This window comes from Zootermopsis nevadensis, unplaced genomic scaffold, assembly GCF_977971745.1.
Source record: "Zootermopsis nevadensis isolate Lab colony 2312 unplaced genomic scaffold, Znev_1.0 Znev_ptg000003l, whole genome shotgun sequence".
NCBI lineage: Eukaryota > Metazoa > Arthropoda > Insecta > Blattodea > Termopsidae > Zootermopsis > Zootermopsis nevadensis.
The window spans coordinates 10,503,657-10,524,861 of NW_028259135.1; the positions used below are offsets into that span (position 1 = coordinate 10,503,657).

General features: G+C 40.2%; 1 protein-coding gene across 2 annotated transcripts in view; it reads left to right on the forward strand.

Moving 5' to 3' along the window:
• Positions 1 to 967: 967 nt before the first annotated feature.
• The window catches only part of LOC110836235 (uncharacterized), a 91,981-nt gene continuing 71,743 nt past the window's right edge, over positions 968 to 21,205 (forward strand). For both annotated transcript variants that reach the window (XR_015533561.1, XM_022077225.2), the window contains exon 1: positions 968 to 1,459. Coding sequence is in view for 1 of the 2 variants with exons in the window: in XM_022077225.2 (XP_021932917.1) it covers positions 1,310 to 1,459 (150 nt within the window). In the remaining variant the exon portion in view is untranslated. The remainder of the gene's footprint in view (positions 1,460 to 21,205) is intronic.

The window sequence follows — 21,205 nt, forward strand, 5'->3', positions numbered from 1 at the left end:
GGATTATGATTTTGTTGTTGGTGCCCGCCTTAAGGTAGAAGAAGCAATGCCACAAAGGAAAACCTTGGCTCGAAATGCCTGGTATTCTCAATCGCAGACAAACAGAAGAACTTGTATGTTCTGAAACAAACGCTCTGCTGCGAGTCGATCGTTATAGTATTTTTACGATAAATTTTTATTGACTTTCCCTCCTGAGTGTGGTTATCTCGCCCTAGATTAATATGAATGGGGCTCTTTCATGGGGATTTTCCCCTCACTCGTCATTCTGAAAGCAACTAGCATCGGACCTGGATATTAGCCAACAGCATTTCCGCTCGGAAAGGTTTTTTCCTCTGCATGATCAGGTGAGTGATATTTTTTTCCTGTGGGGTTTGTGACCCTGTGATCGCTTGTAGATATCCTCAAAAATAAAATCGAATTCAAATTGTTATCCGGAGTAAAATATGGAATGATGTTGATGTTGGTCTTTTATTTCGCAGTTGGGTGTAAAGAAATAATAGCGTATTATGGAACGGTTATTTTGTTAATTCTGAGACAGAAGTACGAAATCATGGGGGAAAAGGAACTCGATTAAATTCCAGATGCGTTTAATTACTGGATGAGGTCTGATATATCAAGGTTATATCCCGGAGATGGTGGCGGGGTGTTCTGAATAGAGACAAGGAATCCAAACTATGTCTGCAGTCTTTTATTAATATTTCCATAAATAATAATAGAAGCAAGAAATTCTTGTTATTTTTTTGTGTTTGTTTTGAATATTCTTTGAGGCGGATATAACAGGACCTTTGTGATCATACGCACGAAATGCAAAAGTGAAACATTTGCTTGAGCGACACGTTAAATGTTATATATGATAGTGTTTACTTTTAACTACCAGTGCTAGTTGTTATGGAAACAAGAAGCGCTTGTAGAAACAAGTTCCACGGAGGAAGGGAGAGCGGATGAAGAAAGACCACACGCATAACACTCCAGCTGGTCGTGGATTGGTCCGTCGAGAGGCCGCCAATGCCTGGTGCCAGCCCATTCATAAATAGCTAGCTGCTCGCACGGGTCAAGCGAGACAGCGGAGTAAAGAATGTACAAGAGAGAAGGAAAGGTGGAGAAGAAGGACACGAGAGAGAAGAAAAAATAAAGTTGGTTTCGCAATGCAGTAGAAGGGAGAGAGAGAGAGGTGCTTTCTCAGACAAGATGGCTCTGGGTCTACTGCACGCGCTGAGCTAGACGTAGCTGGACCGCGCTGGAGTCAACAGGTGTTCTGTGTGTGAATGTGAAGTGTTTGTGATGGACAGTGTCGGTGTTGTGTGTTAGCATGGAGGTCGGTTCCTGTTGTGTACTGAGGCCAAATACGACGGCGAGCTTGGATGATGATCAGATAGTTCCTGATCATCCTGGTGATTGTTCGAGCGGTGGCTGGGTCTCATCGGGACAAAGCTACATAGACACTTGGCTGCAAATGCAGGTACGCCACCCGAAGGACCCGCACTAGTTGTGTGTCCATGTTGTCTTCTTGTTTGGTTGTGCACAAATCACGCGCGCTTATGTGGTCGACCTCTGAAACTGTATTTCAGCTGAAGTGCAATAGTTAAAAACTGTAGTCTTGTCCTTCGTTGAACAAGTTCGGCGTAGAAATATCTCCTTTGATGTAGGACAGAAAATTACTTTAGGATGGACATCAGGAATTTCATTATTTGCGCTAGGGAGATAAATCAAGAACCATGAGATGGGCGGGACATGTAGCGTGCACTGGACAAACTAGAAATGCATGAACCTGACGGGAAGAGACGTAGATGGGAGGATAATATTAAAGTAGTCGGGTGTGACTGAATGTATGTGGTTGGTTCTATAAATTTCTTGAGTGACTGAACTACTGTCAGAATCTCAAGAGAAGATATCTCCACCATCCCAAAATCCTTCACGTTTTATTCATGGTCATTACGCTGTGTGTATAGATCTAAAATCATAGTCGTTCCCACATCAATCGATTAATCGGGTAATAAATCGACTGCTAAACCATGGCTTACTCAAAAATAATTTCTTACGTGTGGTAAAGAAGGTGTTTAAGATTACCTCAAAGAAGGCGTATGAGGGCGTGGAGGTAAAACGGCACTAAACTGTTGTCGGCTTCAGTGTCAGCATCTGCTGGCGTTGAAATTTCCTCTTTTTTATTGTAAGATAACCTGACATAAGAATTTAATTCCTTTAGTAATTTTTAGGTTAGGTTGTCAGTCAAACAGTATTAGCGTTTCAATAGTTTGCAGTACTGTTCCGTATTCGAGGGGCCTTTGGCTAAGAATTTCGGTCCCAAGGACATTGATCAAGGTTTTGCGTGGTACTACTCCGACTCTACAGACGGATCTTACGATAGCGCCTTAATACAGATCTCGACCGCTGATATTTACGCCCTCGTCAGTGTCTCATTCACAGATAGTCTTCAGGTGTTACGCCACGTAACATGCAGTTCAAATCAGACGCAACAGAGCGCTGCACTGTCGTAGCGAACACTCGAAAAAAATGTTTCCTTGGTTACGTTGAGTACACATAAATACGTGTGTATTGACAGTTCTGATTCATCGAAATGTTTCCGAACACTCAGTTATTCAAAAGCCTGGTTACGTAAAATATTTATCCTCAAGGAAAATAATGGTAATAGTAGTATTAATAATAATAATTATAATAAATGTGGAAAGTAAAGACAAAATTATTTCCAATAATTATAAGAGCAACTGGAACTGTCTCCAAGTCACTCAAAAAATATTCGGCCAACATCCCGGGCGAACACGACATCAGGGAACTTCATAAAACCGTCATTCTAAGAACATCGTACATCATTCGAAAGCCGCTCATGTAAAATATATAATTCCTCACTCGAAATCTGTTTAATGCATGTAACACGTATTACAAAAAAAATGTATTTCAGAAATAGCTGCTGCACTATGTACCTTAGGGGCAAGGTTTATCTCGGGTACGTAGAATTAAATACCCTATAAAGTGGTAAATAAATGGGATAATAATAATAATAATAATAATAATAATTCAACAGCCAGATAAGGCCAATAACAGCTAAGCACTAAACAACAGTACAGGATAAAATATAATATAATAATTATATTCATTTCAATAATAATAAAAGTAAAACATTACAAATACAAAAACAAATAAATGAAACTAAATATATAAATGTATCATATTATTAATAATAATAATATACCGACGGTACGTGCCCAAGTATATTAATACAGCAATATCTCGGCAACCGCGGGGTTACGTTAAATCTGCGTTTGGTAAGGGGTTGGTATAATTACAGCTTCACGTATGTGTTTGTGCGTTGTAAGCAAAGAATTGACAGCGAAAACCGTAATTTCTTCAACGACTGGATAGTCAGTCACGAGCCAGACGCAAAAGAATTAGCACATCCACCGCTTAATGGTGTGATTCCCCGAACGTTCGGCGTTATTTTAGAAATAACTGTTGCATAAACATTTTGGAGCACTAATAATATATAAAAATATTTACTTCCGGCCGTAAACTTGTGAAAACATAACAGGAGGGAACAGGCTTAAGCGACAGGGGTGTACAGCAAGCCCCACTGTGACGATGTCTGGTATTAAATTCTGGCAACACACGCTGATATGGGCAATATGTTTCATGTATAATTAGGTGTACAGTTTGATTTTATAATAGTAAAATATTTCATCCCACGTGTTTCTATATCATCTTTGCAATCATCAGTGGTACTTTTGGAGGTTTACAGAATTTTATTTCTATCCCAAGATTCGGAGGTCTGTTTCCCCAAATTTGCGTATTAATGGTCGAAACACATGCTAAATTAAAAGCTGACAATTCTGATTGTTCCATCTTCAAATGTTTCTGGCAACAAACATGTCTCATGTAGGGAATATTTTCCATGTGCTGATGCGGTAATATATTCATGCAAGAGTCTTAGGTTAAATTTTAGGTTCTCACGGCAGCGAATATGATTATTCTTTTGCGATGTTGCGCCGTGTAGTCTGATAGAAGTTTACCTACGTATCAGAGGTGCTTACTGCCTCCATCTTCAGGACGATGAGTCATCGCAACAAACACCTCTGAAACGTCGGTAACTTGCAACATTCCATCATGCAGACATTTGAAGGTACGAGACAACAGAAACAACGAGAAGACGTTTCGCTATTAATTTAATATCCCCCCCCCCTCACCGCCAACTCGTTTGCTGCGTTGTTTATGAAGATGTTGTGCTGGTGCTGCAATCTATATTTGTGCGAAAGAAGGAAGTGGCGGTCACTATATATGCCACTGTTCTGTCGAAAGGTACTTGAGGAAAACCACAGACTAGGCGTACAGACAATGGCAAATGGAGATTTATTTTTCACAGATTTTACTTTAGCATGCAATGAAGTCTACTCGGCCGATCAGGTCTTATCCTACGTTTCATAGACTCTCCGCCTCCATCTTCCGGGTTGGTCTTCAACTGCAAATAAGTCAGGAAGGAAACAAAGACGAAGTATTGTAATTTGATGGCATTTGTTGTATTTTTATGTGGATGCCAAACGTCGGTTTAGAATTCAAGCAAAGGAAATTGTGTACAGTTCTTTTACAGTATTGAAGAAAACTAAAACATCACACAGAAATATACAAAAATTGGTCCAGTAAATGGAAAAATAGGGTAGTGCGGGGAAAATCGGTTAAATCCTCTCGAACAGAGAGGAGAATGCCACCGATCTCAAACCTGGTTGTAGCCAATGCCGGACTGTTGTAAACGTGGTAATATACTTAGCTTACTAAGAGCGAGTCCCATCAATAGAGAAAGTAACGTTCATTATCATCATTATTGCTGGTAGCACAGCAGATCCACAAGGATCCGTCAGAAAACACTGCGAACAGGGTTGCCAACCTCGCAGTCCGGATGATCGATGCCCGCTGTCGCCGAAATCCCTAGACGGCAACTGCGACCTGAGGAGGAGGAGTGTCTATGTCCAGTCTTCGAAACCATCTGTCTAGAAAGCGTTCAACTGAAAGACCAAAATGCGGATACACCTCGGAAAATCCTGTCTGAGGTCGAAGGATCAGATTGTGTGCTTTCGGAATGGGTCAAGATCGACCCCTGGGTTACTTTGAAGAGGGGAGAAAGTTGGCAGTGGGGGTTTCGAAGCGATATCCCTGTTCCGCCTGAAGCTGGGACTAGAACGTTTTTATGAGGCGTTAAATTTAAGCCCGTTAAACACTGTGGATGCTCTAACGAAAGTTTTATGATACTTTTCATTTTCCTGGACTTTATTAATGGTCTTTTTCTTAAAATTACAACGATTTAGAAACTGGTTCTGTCTAGTGATAAGATAAGCTTTTTCGAATAAATAATTCAGATTAGGTTTTACAATGGCTGGGGGCGGAAAGAGAACCCGTTTCTGAGATTTTTGCGTTTTAAGATAACAGAAATAACAGATAAAATAAAAATGCAACTAACAAGAATGAACTTATTCGAATCCGTAATATTATTTTATTTTTATAAATTTTGTAGCTCGTCGATTTTTCTCGCCATTTGAGACCGTAGTTAATGTGTCTTCAGTGGGTCTGGGGTTGACTACAATACAGCAGAAAGATGGTGTATTGGACAAGGACAACTGTGGATAAGTGAGCGAGAGAATGTATTTAGAAACAGCCTTTACGAATGACGTGTGTTTGGGTCTTGTAGTGGTCATTAGACTTCGGAAGCAGCATTTTGCATTCCGACGAGATGGGTATCAGAGAGTAAAAGTCCGTCCAGACTGCTCGTGTTCGCTGTTCGTCTCTTGTGCCTCCGTGCGAACAACCGGAGACATGTACTCGAGCTGTTGGCTATGGTGTTGGTAGAAACGTCTCGACACGCGACAAAGGTCCACTCGACACGTGCTGAGAAGTTTCAGCAACAGAACCTCGTATTTCAACAGTTCAAGTAAATTTCCACCTTCACGATGTCGTACAACCAACGTTCGGATTTAAATCTGTCTTTCATTTCGAGTAAATTTAGTTGTAAAACTGCTCGCTTTTTTATATACAAATCAACGCTCGCAAAGTGCGTAATTAGGTGTCATATAACTGCATTTCTTGTGCGTATATTCATGAAGCTCACATCGCAATTTGTTTATATCTGTCTTGAAAACAACACGTTTGAGGAAAATGTATGAAACGTAATATTAATCTCACTAGCGTTATCTGGATCATTCATTTGTCTTCAGTGTGTAATATGTATTAATCTGACACTACTAAGTGTGACAGTATCTTAGTATATCTTAAAGAGCGGATGTATTCGTTAAAAACACTAGTTAAAATATTTATTAAACGAAATCATTTACTTAAAAGGAGTGAACAGCTGGAGATAATTCTCATACATACACGTTTCACATATGAGCACTTACTTCTTATTATAAAGAGCAATTAGTTTGAAATGAATTAAGTTATTCTGAAATGCTTTTCACAAAATTTGATATTGCGCTGGATGGTGAGGGACAGAGCAGGCCTCCATACGCATTGGCGTGTTATCGTACTGAAGATTAATTACGCATTCCAAAGGAGACAAGCATATTAATTTACGTAACTTTTTAATTAAATTGTACGTTAATTGAACGTCTGTAAAATTAGAAATTAGCGTGATTCACTGTAAATTTTTTAATGATTCGTTCATACTGTCGTTAATTATAGAGAATGGTTCAAATTAGGTTCAGCCCTTTAAAACGCTATGGCAATTGTACGTATAGCCTGTTTTAAAAAATCAGCAACACTGCGTTTTCTATTTATGGATTTCGTATGATTCTCAGTGTGAACAGTGTTAACCATTTTATCTTTGTAATGGTGAATTGTAGTCTTTTCTTTACTGTACGGACTGAATTTTTAAATACCATTTAGATGAGTTTAGTCTTCAAAGGGCTAACATGACATAGTCATAAATACAGGAATAAACTTAAAGATGGCTGTGGTATAGCCCCAGTCTTTTGCAATTGCTGTATCTTGTCGGGAGAATTCTGGGAAATGAATTATTCAGACTTTCCACGTGGAATCGCGGTGTTGGAAATCACACTGATACAAGTTGTACACAATTTATCGAGTAATGTACATAACCCAAGTACCAGTTTCGTGTATCTGAGTGATTTTCGGAGATTCCTTATTACATATAAAAGTGTTCCCATTTGCTGCTTCAGATAGGCTCAAGTTTTACGTGGCAGGTGACAACTGCATTTCGAAATGCGATAAATATTTTCCACTGAACGTGTAATATTACTTGGTAGAATGAACAGGTAATATCCTAGGTATTTTCTCTTCTGCCTGGCATTTTCAGATTGTTCTATGGTGTATAAAAATGTCATTTAACCCTGTGAAGCCGAAGCTCGTATAAATATTATTTAAGAATTCAGTCCGTACCGCAAAGAAAACACCACACTTCACCATTACAAATATCTACTGGTTAACGCTGTTTAAGGAAATAATCGCTGTTTATTGTGAGAATCATACGAAATGAAGAGTTACTTATTGTTGAAATAGGTGGTACATATAGTTACCACTGGACTTTAAAGTGATATCTGGCTCGAAGATCTTATGGTTTTTGTAAGTGGTTTTTATCGTCACTTGACCTTTAACTCTTGCTAACATTTTTCCGTGTACCTGAAGAAGTGACCGCGTGTCCTCGTGTTGCCTGATCATGCCTTAATTTTACCGCCACGTCGAAATTCGACGTGTGTGAACCGCGCGCTAGTGCAGCCTGGAAGTTCTGTTTCCCGTAGCTCCTAGTCCTTTTCGTGGTTTATCTTACATACTTCGTCACAGATTCGTGGATATTTATCAAACTATGCGCCATGTGCATAAGACGTCAAAGAGGGCCCTTCATAAAATGCAACTATATCATCATGGAGCAGTCTCTGTCGGTCAAAGTGTCATGAACGAGTTCAAACGAACTTACCGCCGTAGCCTGTCTAGAACCACATCCTCACACCCTACGTCTAGAAGATCCGTTTTAATATTATCATGCCCTGTATGTCTTAAGTCTTCCATGTACATTCTACCTTTTAGGTCTCGATTCTTCCATGTGTGCTGCATGTCCCGCCAACCTAATCATCTTCTATTCGATCATTGGTCTTAGGTGAAGAACATAGATGATCTATGAAAATTGGCTCAAATAAATTATTATGATTAGTTGTGTGAATGCGCTGAATTTTGAGTTTTGAGTGCGTACACGCTAGGAAAAGGCACGAATGCTTTTAATTCCCACATCGCCGATGACTTGAGCTAAGCTGAATGAGTATTTAATGTAATGTTTGTTGTTCTGTATTTTAAGAGCTGTTGAGAGATTTCTATAAGCCTTAATGACTGCTGAAAAATGTCATAATAATCTTGTAAAAGGCCGTCATTTTATTGTTTTATTTTATCCGTTTCTATGAATTTTATCGATAAGCTAAGTTACGAAACATGCCGTTGAGAAGGGCTATACCAGTAACCAGCTTTAAAGGGGGCAGTGATATAATCAAGTGATTTGAACTGTGAATTGTTTTTTGATAGTGACGGTACTTAGGATGCTGCATTACAGAACTGATACCAAATAATTCCTGAGATATTATGGATTTTATTCTTCTTCTGTAAGCCTAAATTAAGGCCTCAACATTTTATAGTCTTTGTGATTTAATTATGATTTAAACGTGTTTATTTTAGGCTACAGTGAGAGACCACGTGGTTCTTCTGTTACGTTTAAAATACATTTTCAAATTTCAATCGCGTGCTGCTAAAGAGAAGCCAGTCGAAACCAAATCTTTTGCCGACGGGCGGGTTCCGGGTCACTGCTGTCAAAGTGTGCCGTATTTTGCATCGTGTAACCCGTTCGTCACGCCCCCCCGTGATCAGCGTAACATCGATTGTTCAGTTGTGACTTGCCTGCGTGATTTGAAACAGCTCACAGTAGGCTCAGCGTAAAGTAGTGCATGATTCGTATTAGAGTTCCGAAGGCTTGCTGTATTCCAAACAGGGCACACACACATACAGAGACGATCAGGTGGAGGAGGATGGGAGAATGTGAAAATACGTGTAGAAATTCAATCTGGAAGCCTAAACGTTGTCTGTTGTTGGGACCAAAGCGTAGATGTGTGGCTGATTTTGAAGTGAATCTTACAGAAACATATGTTAGGGTTGGATTCATCTGGCCATAACGACCGATGTTAGGCTCTTGTGGAACACGGTAAAAACCGTGGGTTTCATAAAACGTTTGTAATTTATTGGCTAGCTGAGCGACTATTGTCGTGAATAGCCTGGTGATAACAGCAATGTCTGATTACTTTTATGTGAGATTAAGTGATAGTATAGTATTTTTGTTACTAGTATCCGCTGATAAAGATGTGGTACCTTGGTCGAAGAACGACTATCAGCAGGATGTGGTGTTAATCCGTTAAGACTTCTCACATTTCACGAGAATTTTAAGAGTTGCTGTAAAAACCCAATTGTGGCTTGTTTGAGGTCAAAGAACCACCCCACCAGACCTCGATTAAACACATAACGATTTGTGAATAATTCAGCAGAAAAGTTCAAATTGCAGGCACTAAAGTGGTTTCCTGTGGCAATTGTCTGGAGCGACTGAGAACAATTTAGAAAAGTCTGTGGGCCGTGATTTTACCCTGGACCTGCCGAATGGCGAGTGCTCACCACTCAGCTGATAGGCTGCTTTGTAACAGTCTAATAACATAATTGTAAGAAACGTTCATAATCGACCTGCAAAGTGGAAGGGTTGCTGGCTCAATCAGTCTTAGCAGTGTTGTATGGCATATAACGTTAGAACCAGTAATGAATGTTCAGAGTTATCTTCTTTTCCTTTTTTTTCGTTTACTTCTTTGAAATTGCTTTTAAGGTATTATAAAAATGTGCCCTCAAAGTCACGAGCCGCCACTGAATCTTTTTGTTTCGCTGCAGGAGCGTGAACCACGGTTAGTGAAATGTGAAGTGAGGAGACACACGTCTGTCAATAGTGGAGCGTTTTTTTTAAGCTCGCCGCTTTGATTCGTGGCTTCGAATCGGATATACATAGTGATTTGTCGTGGTTTTCTGCAAGTCATTCTCTTAAAATGGGATTGTACACTTTTCAGGTCTCTTCCAGTCCTTTCTGATAAGCTAATAGTCGCTCAGATAGTCAGAAAATTTTTCCGCCTTTTATGTAACCTCAAGGTTTATTACTGAGTTTACGAAGGATCATTTGAATTCAGTTTACAACAGGACACAGGCTGCCCCAAAAAGATGTATACAGAGCAGCAACTTTGGTGGCCGCTAGTCAGTCAGTTGCTCACTGCTGCCAACTGTGCCACTAAGCTGATGGTGGTCAATTTGAACAGCTAAACCAGATTCGCTAATTCACTATTTGCAAGTAATGACGTATGCAATGGTTTAGTTTATTATACTGTCTTTATTACTTTCATTGAATGTGTGTATGCGACTTTTTTGGGACACTCTGTATTTTTTTATATTTTCCTCCCATTCACAGTTATTATACATATCTGATCAGAAGCAGCATGACCTTCAGTTGATACAGCGTGCAACAAAGCTGTTATCCCGGAATGCAACGCATTTTATTAAGCCAGAAATGAACCCTGACATGTTTGTTGTGAGCAAGTGACAGACCTGTTGCTGAGGGGCGAAGGTGCTCGCGGGAGGGGAGGGAGGACTGTCAAATGTCACGGCCTGACCGCGTGCCTATGTGCTGACGTCACTGCTGCACCAGGGACTCCTACCTGGGCAGACCGCTGCCACCGTCAACTTTCGTTTTAACTTCTGAAAATTTTCCAGTTTTAAGATCTTTTTATTTACGGGGAGTCGAATGTGCGTCTTTGTTAAGACACAATACGTTTTGAAACAGCTGACTGATTGTAATTGATTTGGGTGTTTGTGTCGTGTTATCGGAGGTTACCTTCTCCAGAGCTACCACCAGAATTTCAACATGACCGCTTGCGTCAAGTTTGAGGTTTTTGTAAGTCTATTCAACATTAGAGAGAGGTTTGAATAAAAATTTCCTCGGATATTTTTCATCGTCTAGTAGAATAATAAAATATCCAATGCAATTTTTATTCAAATAACTCACCATCGTCACAAACTTTTAGATTTGATTAGAGAGAGGTGAATCTTACCCACGTTTGTTGTAGTAAATATGGTATGTAACTACTCGTTTGATGTTGATTTGCCCATTGTACTTAGTCACAATTAAATCACACTTAAGACTATATATAGGTCCTACTTGTGCGTGATATTAGACACGACTCAGTGTAATGATGTGTTATTTATGGGAGCTAAGTAGGTAGTTAAGACATTTGAAGACCGTGGCAAACATTTTGAATGAAATAAATGTACAGAACTTAGGCAGCCATTACCGGGCATTAATGATTCAACTCTGTTAAAAGCAAATAAAATGTATAATGTATTAAGCGACAAGATGCTTTCATGATGTGCTACAAGAAGCTTCTTACCTGTAGCCTTTCGTGACGTTTGTGGAAGAAAGAAAGAAATGATAGACGAATGAAGGGCAAGGAAATAGAAATCACCAAATAAAAGCGAAGATGAGTAAAGAAAGATGCATGAAATGAAGTGATACCCAAAAACAAAGTGGGGTCATACATTTTATTTATTGAACAATTACCCAAACGCTTCTTTAGAGTTATAAGAAGTTGCCATTTTGATTGGATGCCAATGGCCAGCACGTGGGTCTGATGTTGAGGAAAATTGATCAGACGAAAGAATGGAAAAATAAAGAGGTCAAATATTCCGCATTTTATATGGAATCTGGAGGTTCATTACCGCGTCCACTGGCCCCTGTTCTGGGTCAGATGAATCCAATCCACACCTTCCAACCCTAATTTCTGATCATCAGGTTATGAGCTGGACGACTACCGGGGTTTGATTCCCGGCAGGACAGAGTTTGTTGCCTTGCAACGTCGAGACCGACTCTAGGGCCCACCGACACCCTTAACCATCGGGTCCCGGGGTTATTTTCTCGGGGTAAAGCGACCGGAGCGTGGAGCTATGCCTACATACGTCTACATTGAGTGGTACCACCAGGTATAACTTTGCCTTTTAACTTTAACTCCCATCTACATTCAGTTCTTGCGAGTTGTCTTTTATTTTAGGCTTCTCAACTAAAAGTTTGTAGTCGAATAAAACGTTTCGGTCTTAAACAGTACTTTGTGCGAAAGACGTAATAGAAAGGAATTAAAAGAAGGCCAGAAAGCACATGAAGTGCGGTGTAATGAGTAGGGACAGAGAAACGAATAAAGATGGGAGAAGTAGCACAGTGAAGCCTAACTCTTTGTCGATTAGGGGTCGTTCTTCTTCGGTATGAGTAGAGACGTGGGAAATTTTTGTGTATACATTTTGTACTTCTGTTTAATATTCTGCAGAAGTGTGTTCGTATGGCAACGAGCTATTGTCCCATTGTGAACTGGGAAATTCCTCCTGGCTTTTTTCTTGGAAGGACCTCTCTTTTGTGTGGAATTTGGCCAACACTGACTGCCCTCTGGGGATGGATTTCTGTAACGGCTTCGTCACTTACTGTCAATTGTAATAACGTTATTTGGACTTGTGGTTGGGCCGCGTGTGACGAATTACAAGAGACTGTAATTTGTTACAGGGTGTTCGAAAATTTACGAAGCAGTTTCGTACAGGGGTACTGGTTAAGATTTCCGTCTACTGGGTTGTTGCACTGTGTAGTCTGGTCGATGTTTACCAACGTTTCAGAGGTCATACTGCCTCCATCATCAGGGCGATGAGTATGAAGATTTCCGTCTTCTGGGTTGTTGCGCTGTGTAGTCTGGTCGATGTTTACCAACGTTTCAGAGGTCATACTGCCTCCATTATCAGGGCGATGAGTATGAAGATTTCCGTCTTCTGGGTTGTTGCGCTGTGTAGTCTGGTCGATGTTTACCAACGTTTCAGAGGTCATACTGCCTCCGTCATCAGGTCGATATTCATCTTCATACTCACCGCTGTGAGAACCTCAAGTCTTACGGGTACTGGTTAGATTACTAAATCCCTCCGTTCAAAGGACAGACACTCTTATGTACTTCCGATTAGTACAATTATTTAACAAAGTAGCGCTCTGATACCGGAAACAGGAGGTTCAAGGTTGAAGCCTTCTACCACACTACGACACATCAACAGACAGCCATCTCCGTACTCGACGAACACCGTGAGAACCTCAAATCCTACTTAGTTACGAAGCGAATTGACCGTGCAGTTTTTCGACAGGTCCGGTCCAATGAAGCCTTGCAGCCAATCGAATTACGACCGGGTCGTGGCAAAGTGATCCATATGACATCATCTGCGAACACGACTTTCTCTTCCAGCCCTGCTCTGTTAACTGGCGTGTGTGGTGATGAAATGAGGCCAAGTGTCATTTCATCTCTGGCCTTAACGAGAATTAACGATTCGATTGCAACGTGGGAAATAAACAGTTGGCACACCTGTCGCACCGTTTGGTTTTAAACGCTTCCTGTCCTGGAGAAATCTTGCAGTTAATTACAGAACAGAGGGCGGAAGGGGTGACGCTTTGTGTCGGAATGACATTCCTTATGTCCTCACCCATCTGAAGCCGAAACTCCTCTAAATAGCATTTAAGAATCCAGTCCGTACCGCGAAGAAAACACAACACTTCACCGTTGCAAAGATTAATTTGTTGACGCTGTTTAAGGAAATGATCGCTGTTTAGACTGAAAACCACACGAAACCTTAAATGCAACCAGTGGACAACGTTATCTGTCTACAAGTCCACACGGCTTTACAACCCGGAGGACTAACATCGAATCCTTTCATTTCTTAATCTCTCTTTCTATCCTTGTAAGAGCTTCTGGCATTTATCTCTTTTACTTGTAACATTCTCTCTTTTCGTTCTTCAGCATTTATTCCCTCCCCGTATATCCCTTGCTGTTTTGTGGTCTACTTTTGTCACTGTTATGTTTTTTCCCTTCTCCCATTCTTCTCTCCCGTCGCTCTCTTTTCCACCCAATTTTATTTCTTCTGTTTAGCTTCAATTTTATTTCGGTCTGAGTATTCTCTAACATGGCTTTCTTTCTGAATCGAAGTGTGTAACGGCGCCACGATATATGAGGGTGCATTTTGCTCAGCGTATAACACGAAAATCAAATCCTCATAATTGCCGCGGTACTATTAAAATTACGTAGACGTCCAGATGTCTGGATATTCCTTACGGTTTACCCGTGTGAATATTGTACATTATGTTATCAGTATGGAGCCTAGAGACAGATTATGTTGTGCAAATGCTATTGTGAATAAGAAGGCCCCCCCCCCCCCCCCCACCAGAATATGGGTTCATTCCTTTGCTCCTTGCTTGTCAGTCTAACTTTCTCTCTAGCAAAACGCGTCTGATTTATCTGGCCCCTATACTTGATCTCAACACGCAGTTTCTGTTCCTCTGGTCTGGAACAAGAGGTTGAGAACCTCTCTGATCAATAGGGGTTTCATAACAAACACTTCAGTGGAAGCAGGTGAACACGGAGAAAGTTCACGTCACCTCGTACGTGCGCGTTGTACCGTTACAGCAGCGTCTAGAATGGGCGGCGAAGGGAGGGGGGAGGTTAGAATCCGGGACGAGCCGAGGCTGTTTGACCTAGATCGCCCCCCCCCCTTCTGCTTCTTTTTGTGGTGTTTCGTTTTATCCTGCCGCAAGGTGTTTAACAAGTTGAGCTTCATTTCCGACTTTTAAGTTAAATTCCCCCCCCCCCTCTCGTCTGTCCATTCCGTACGTTGTAGTTACAGCGTATTGTAGTCGTTTCTGTGCAGAGTCCTTAGAAGCACAGGGATTCGTTCCGGGTACTAACTGGTGTATCAAAATGTTTGTCATGTAACAGAAAACTGTTCGTCCACGCGTAGCCGAGGGTTTCGCGTGCAGAAGTTCATTCAGACATGTTGTAATGACGAGTAAGAAGCTGGCTGTCTTCTGGAATGTTGCGTCGTGTACTCTAGTAAAGATTGACCGACTTTTCAGACGTTTATATTGACTCCATCATTAAGGTGATCATGGAGGCAGTAAACACTTGAAACGTCGGTGAACTTCTACCAGACTACACGGCGATACAACCCAGCAGACAGCCATCTTGCTGAAGTTAATCAGTTTCACTTCTTTTTGACTATTTTGTGGGATCAAATCCTCTTTTCCTCCCCTCGAGTCATTAACATACGCTGAGATACTCGCAGGACTTTTCTGATTCAATTTGACGACGCTGTTTCAACTGAACATCTTTATATAATCGAAGCTGGTAGTTGTTTATCTGGCCAGGATATTTCTTATCCTACATGGAAGCCAGTGTTTGATTTCTGCCCGCCACTGAGCTCTGTTCTGAGCCAGATTAAACCAATCTGCACCTTTACACCGTATTTCTGCAATATTCGTTTATTTATATTCTTTCCTTACATCTACGCCTGGGTCTTCCAAGTGGTCGCTTTCCTTTAGGTTCTGCATGCGTCTCACGTCCTTCTGTTGAATGCTTTTAGCGCGCCTGTAAAACCGTAAATCATCTGTTAGCAGCCATTACAGAATAAACACGACAGTCTGGATTATATCGCTGGAAGAAATCTGCCCAGATATTCTGACTGGAACGAACATTGAACATCATCGTAAATGATGGACGCGCTTTCAGAAGGAACTTGAGTGTCGACACGTGTATTCCGCTCGTAAAATTAACCCACTTAAATTCTTACGCCTACCAGAAGCACATCGTAAAATGCAAATTGAAAAATCACTCTCCAGAAAACACGTTCAGGACGACAGAAAGCGGGAAAGAACAAGAATTATTTTGTCATTACGCCTGTCCGGTCATTTCTTTGGCCAAAATGCGTGAAATGAGACGGCAGTGGGGAACTTCAGTCTGTCCATATCTTGAATGCGCCAGACGTGTGTGACCTTTGGCCTTTGGTATCCTATGCGTCCCTACAGCATAGATTTTAACTTGCATCGTGAATTGGACAATATCAGGAACGAAGCAGTCATGGCCTATTTTAAGGCAACTTACTATTCTAATATTTGCTTGGAGCGAAATAAGAAATTCCTCAGCCAGGGCAGTGCCATCTCCGGCAGAGAATCGAACGTGGGACTTCCCGAAAGGAAGTAGATATATTCAATAAGCCATTTATTTATTTATTTATTTATTTCCCACTATTTCTTAATTTACATGCATTTGTTTTGATTTATGCGAACTTGATTTATTTGTTTGCTATATTTAGTAGAGTTAGTCACGTTTTAAGTTAATTAATTGGGCATTCAACACAAATTCTTCCACGAAGAATCAAGGTCTTCATGTGGGTTGCTCACAGTGGCTCGCGAGCTGCTATTGGTACACCCGGCCTTCAACACCAAAATTGAATCAAAACTGAGTCAGGGCGTGGCTGTGGGATCAATGCCATCTATAGTTAGTAGAATGAAGATTGATAAGTAAATAAGTCCCTTATCCACTTGTCAACACACTAAGGCAGCTCCATCTCGGGTGTAAGAAAAAAAATGTTTCAGTGCCAGATCTATACGAGAAATTTTACCTTATTTTCTGGAACGTAAGATCCATATTTATTTATTTTTGTTTTTATTTGTTATTGAAACATGCGTTTTGTTCTAAACTTCTCAGATCCGTGTTGTCTATCTTGGTCTATCTTAAATGTTCTCTAAAAAGCTAATAAAAACTACATCTGTACGCCTTGTAATCAGACTTCATTACTTACCGGTTATCTGTCCTCTAACTCATTATCAGTAATGTCATTAGTGTATGCAATCTGCGCGATCTCTTTTAAAACTTTTCGTTCATGAGATACGTGTCGATGAAAAATTAGAGACTATTATTATATGACGTCGCTTGACCAGTGTAGTGTTCTATATCCTGACCAATGCAAATGGTCAGGTGTTGACAAACGGAACTAGCGACTTTACCTTCCTGTTTAATACGCAGACACTCAGCGCTGGCACGCAGATAACAAGTGGCCTCGGTCGGAATATATCGCTCTGAAGGTCTAGAAATTTCTATTTGAATTGCTCGGTCGCCCTTGGCAACAATGCAGAGGTACGAACCTAAGCTTTAGCTCATTGTTGGTATTCTGTATGTAATAAACTGTGTTCATTCTAGCTGTATTTTTGTTTTCATTTGCAACAGTTACAAGTTAAGAAACAAACTGCTTGTCGCCAACAATGCTCATTTTAATAACCTAACATTGAGTTTAACTCCCTCGGTTTAAATAAGCTTATCTTTCGTTGCATATGCCGTAAGTATAATGTTTAGGTCTAATGACTAATTTCAAATAATTTACTTGGAATAAGCTTTTAAATCCCGTGGTAACTATATGTACCACATTCTTTAACAGTCATTAACTCTGCATTTAGGTGACAGAATGTGTGTATTGGTTGCGTTTTGTTCTTCGAGTAAACAATGTTTATTTTCTGAACAGCTTGAATCAACTGGCTGTTTTCGTGGAGGCGTGTTGTGTTTTCTTTGAGGTTAGGGCTGAATGGATGTATATTATTTAGATGAGCTTCATGCTTCAAATGATTAATTTGCGATATTTTTACGGCACGGATTCGTCTTGACTTGATCAGAGTCGCCTGATTCTTCACGCTTAAAAAGGAGAACTACTTTTTCGGCGATAAATGCCCTGCTCGGCTTAGTTCCAAATATTGTCACCTTTCAGTACTGCAGCAGTGAGATACTTTATACAGCATCCTGACATTAACTGAGTAGCGAACAAGGAAAAGTGACAGGTTTGCAGTGGAGCCACCTTAATGTAAGTAAATCCTATCGTTTTATTGATAGTGTTATCCAAATTGTTTGAACTTGCTGGAAGACGCCAACTTGGTGTATAAAGTACGAAGGAATGCAATAAAATTGATAATAGTGATCGAGGAATCGGCCTGTAGCCATGCTGCAAGTGGATTTAAGCAGAGACAAAGTTGCTGGAAGAAGATGGGACTTTTGCTGGCAACACAGCGCGCTCCAGGTAAATGTAGCAAATGGTTGCAGTCCACTTTGGAGGAAACATGTTTCTAAAACGCGCTCGTCACAATTTGGCTTTCGGCATTGTTATTCAAAAAACATTATTGTTATTTTTTAACGTCTATCGTTTTAGGTTCTTTGAGACGACGTTTCGGATGTGTTTTTCAGTTATCAGGTAACGGGGGTGGGACTTTTTACTCGGTTGAATTTCTTGGTCTCTGGGATCCAAGAACAAAAAAGCAAAGACTATGGACGATCATCCCTATGATAACACGTTATCGCCAAAAATACTTTTTCTAGCTGATTGGTCATATTGTTTATTTATTGCCGACACTGATTGTTACAATGTAACTTCTTATTATTTCCCATAATGCATTATCCCATCATAGTCATATGAAAATCAGTTAAAGTAAGATGGATGTAGTTACGATAGATTATAACATAATTCAAGGTAATTCATCACATCAGATGTGGGAATTTATAAAATTTCTCCGCTATCAACTGCTGATTGAACATTTCTACGAGGAAGTACGAATCTCATTAAGATCTATAACTATTCGAATAATTTGTTTAATTCGGTGAAGTATTTTCAAAATTTAAAGAAAATATTTTTTTGCGAAAGAACTTAGTTGTATTTGCAATAACTTACAGGATTGCAAAATTGAATATAACGCATATTTAATCCTAATTTGATTAGGCCTTCATCTGTTCCTTTCAAAAAAGTCCTTCTGTTAATATATTTTCATAACAAGTATTTGGTTGCAACTCTCAATAGATACTTTCTTCAATATCTCAAACAAAAACTTCTAGACTCGCAGGACTAGAGTCGTTAACCGTGATATCTCGTGAGTAGCATGTAAAAGGTTAAAATCTTGATGTTTATGTGACAAGTCTCTGGAGAGACATGGAGAGCTGAAGAACCTTCCGGTTGCCAGCCGCTGAAACCACAGCCATGTGACTGGGTCCGCCTCTTCACAAACATTTCATTTGTGTCGAGTCCAGCTGAGACAGGTTTCCCGCGAAAAACATCCAGACTTCAATAAACTGTCTTCCATATCAGTGGCTGTTAAACTTTACTGGCTAGAAAATGAGCAATCAGGGCTTTTCTGAGGACCGATTCCAAATGCCATATATTAATTGCGTAGTACAGACAATTCTAATTGTCTTCGAATGTAATTAATATTAATAGTACGTCTAAAATTACTATTTGCGTTATCAAATTAATGTTTTAGGTGGTTTAAACATCGGAAAGTCGTCTTAATCACTGAAACGGAACTTTCGCGTTGGAATGTAGTACATTGTTATATATATTAGTCTTCCATGGACCTTGCCTGATTCAGTGGTCACCTTTCTATTCTGTTATATCATCAATGCTACTTCCCGCCTGCACCACCTGCTTTAACAGTCAGTTATTATGAATTTTATATTTATCTTTTATGTGATTCTCATTATAAACATCGATTATTTCCGTAAACAGCGTTAACCAGTTGATATTTGTAATGGTGAAGTGTGGTGTTTTCTTCGCGGTACGGACTGCATCCTTAATAGTATTTAGACGAACTTCGGGCATTATAACTTCAACATTCACCAACAAGCAGATCAAAATTCTGCCGTCTCTATTAGGAAGCTGATACTAAAATCGCCCTAATGTCTTCAATCTTAATTTAACCTAACCAGAAGGACGAGTGGGCATTGCCTGGGAACCTTCTTACTGTAAAATGCTCTTTCTTACCCCCCACCCCCACCTCAGAAATTAAATGTCTCTCATTTCTCACCACAAAATTTCTCTTTGTTCTACTCTCTTGCTGTCGATCGTATTTCTCTCTCTCTCTCCGGACTTAAAATGGTTAAAATGTTCGTAATAAAGATCGGGGCATTTCTGTTCAAGAACATTAAAGAAATTGCCATGAGTGTCCCTGCAGTGTGGGCCGTAAAACGTGGATTTCATGCGAGTTCGCATTATCTACGGCCAGTCGAGACTACGCCGTGTGACGTAACAGAATGTCGAGATCTTGTCCCTGGATAACAGCAAAACAATATGGATCGCGTAGACAATTAAGCGTGTAACGAGATACTTTCTCTCCGACTCAAAAAGGCCGCTGTCATGGCAACGTACGCAAATCCAAGGCCTCTTGCGTCCCGCCAAGTTCCATCTCTCTGGTTCCTGACACAGGCGAGAAGTCGTGCAAAATCTTAGTCGGACAGGAGACCGAATGAGACTTGTGCGTAGATGAGAGGATAATATTAAAATGGTCTCAAATGTATATATGTTGCATGGTTGTGGAGTCATCTAGCTCTCGTGAACACGATAATTGACTTTTAAGTTTCACAGACTGGCCAGTTAAGCGACTATAAGCTTCTCAAGAAGGGTTGTGCTGCATGAAATGAGTTAATTACCACTTGGCATCAAACACAGTAAATGGTTGAGGTTTGGTATTGTTAGATGAGTTCTGGTGTAGTTGACGGTGCATTTAGTTACCACTGGTCTTTAAATGGTTAAACAGAACTAAAACACGCATCTCTGATAAGGGTTTAATAATTCCTAAAAGAATGTGACGCGCAAAGCGACGTCAATTTTTTCAATATTTCCGTGGACATTGTTAATGTTTTGTACGTTAACCCGAATTTTAATTTTTTTATTTTATTTGCGTTGAATTGTAAGACACCGATTGTAACGTATTAAAAATTGTTAATTAAAATTTCTGATTTATAACGTTTTTATTCAGTGTAAGAAGTTCTTGAGAGTTTCGTTCTTTTATTTTCGACCCTGATTTTATGTGATCTCTGAAAAAGACCATAATCGTCGTATTTAATGACGCGAAACGACCGTGGCGCCGTCAGGCAAAAGTAATTTCGGCTAGTTCAAACACGTAGTCTGCATTATCGACAATAATAGAGGAATTTGTTTTTGTGATTTTTTATTCTTTTCCGTTATCCGTCGTCTGGAGTCTGTTACAACAGAAGGAAGTGATACAAAAAGACGAAACACATCTTCAAGGTGGTGTGCGTTGGAATGAACATTCGAGCTGTTATGTGATCAAGGTGGCTGTGATTGATTAGTTCCTAACATTACCGTTATCACTGCGCTAGCAACAAACAGAGCGTGAAGGTAACCGCCTGTCGCCAACAATTGGCTTCGCCCTGAAAAATAACTGTATGCGTGACTGTTAACGTTTCATAACATTTCAGATTTAAATTTGTGCTTTTTTCGTCTGATATCCCCCCCTCCCCCC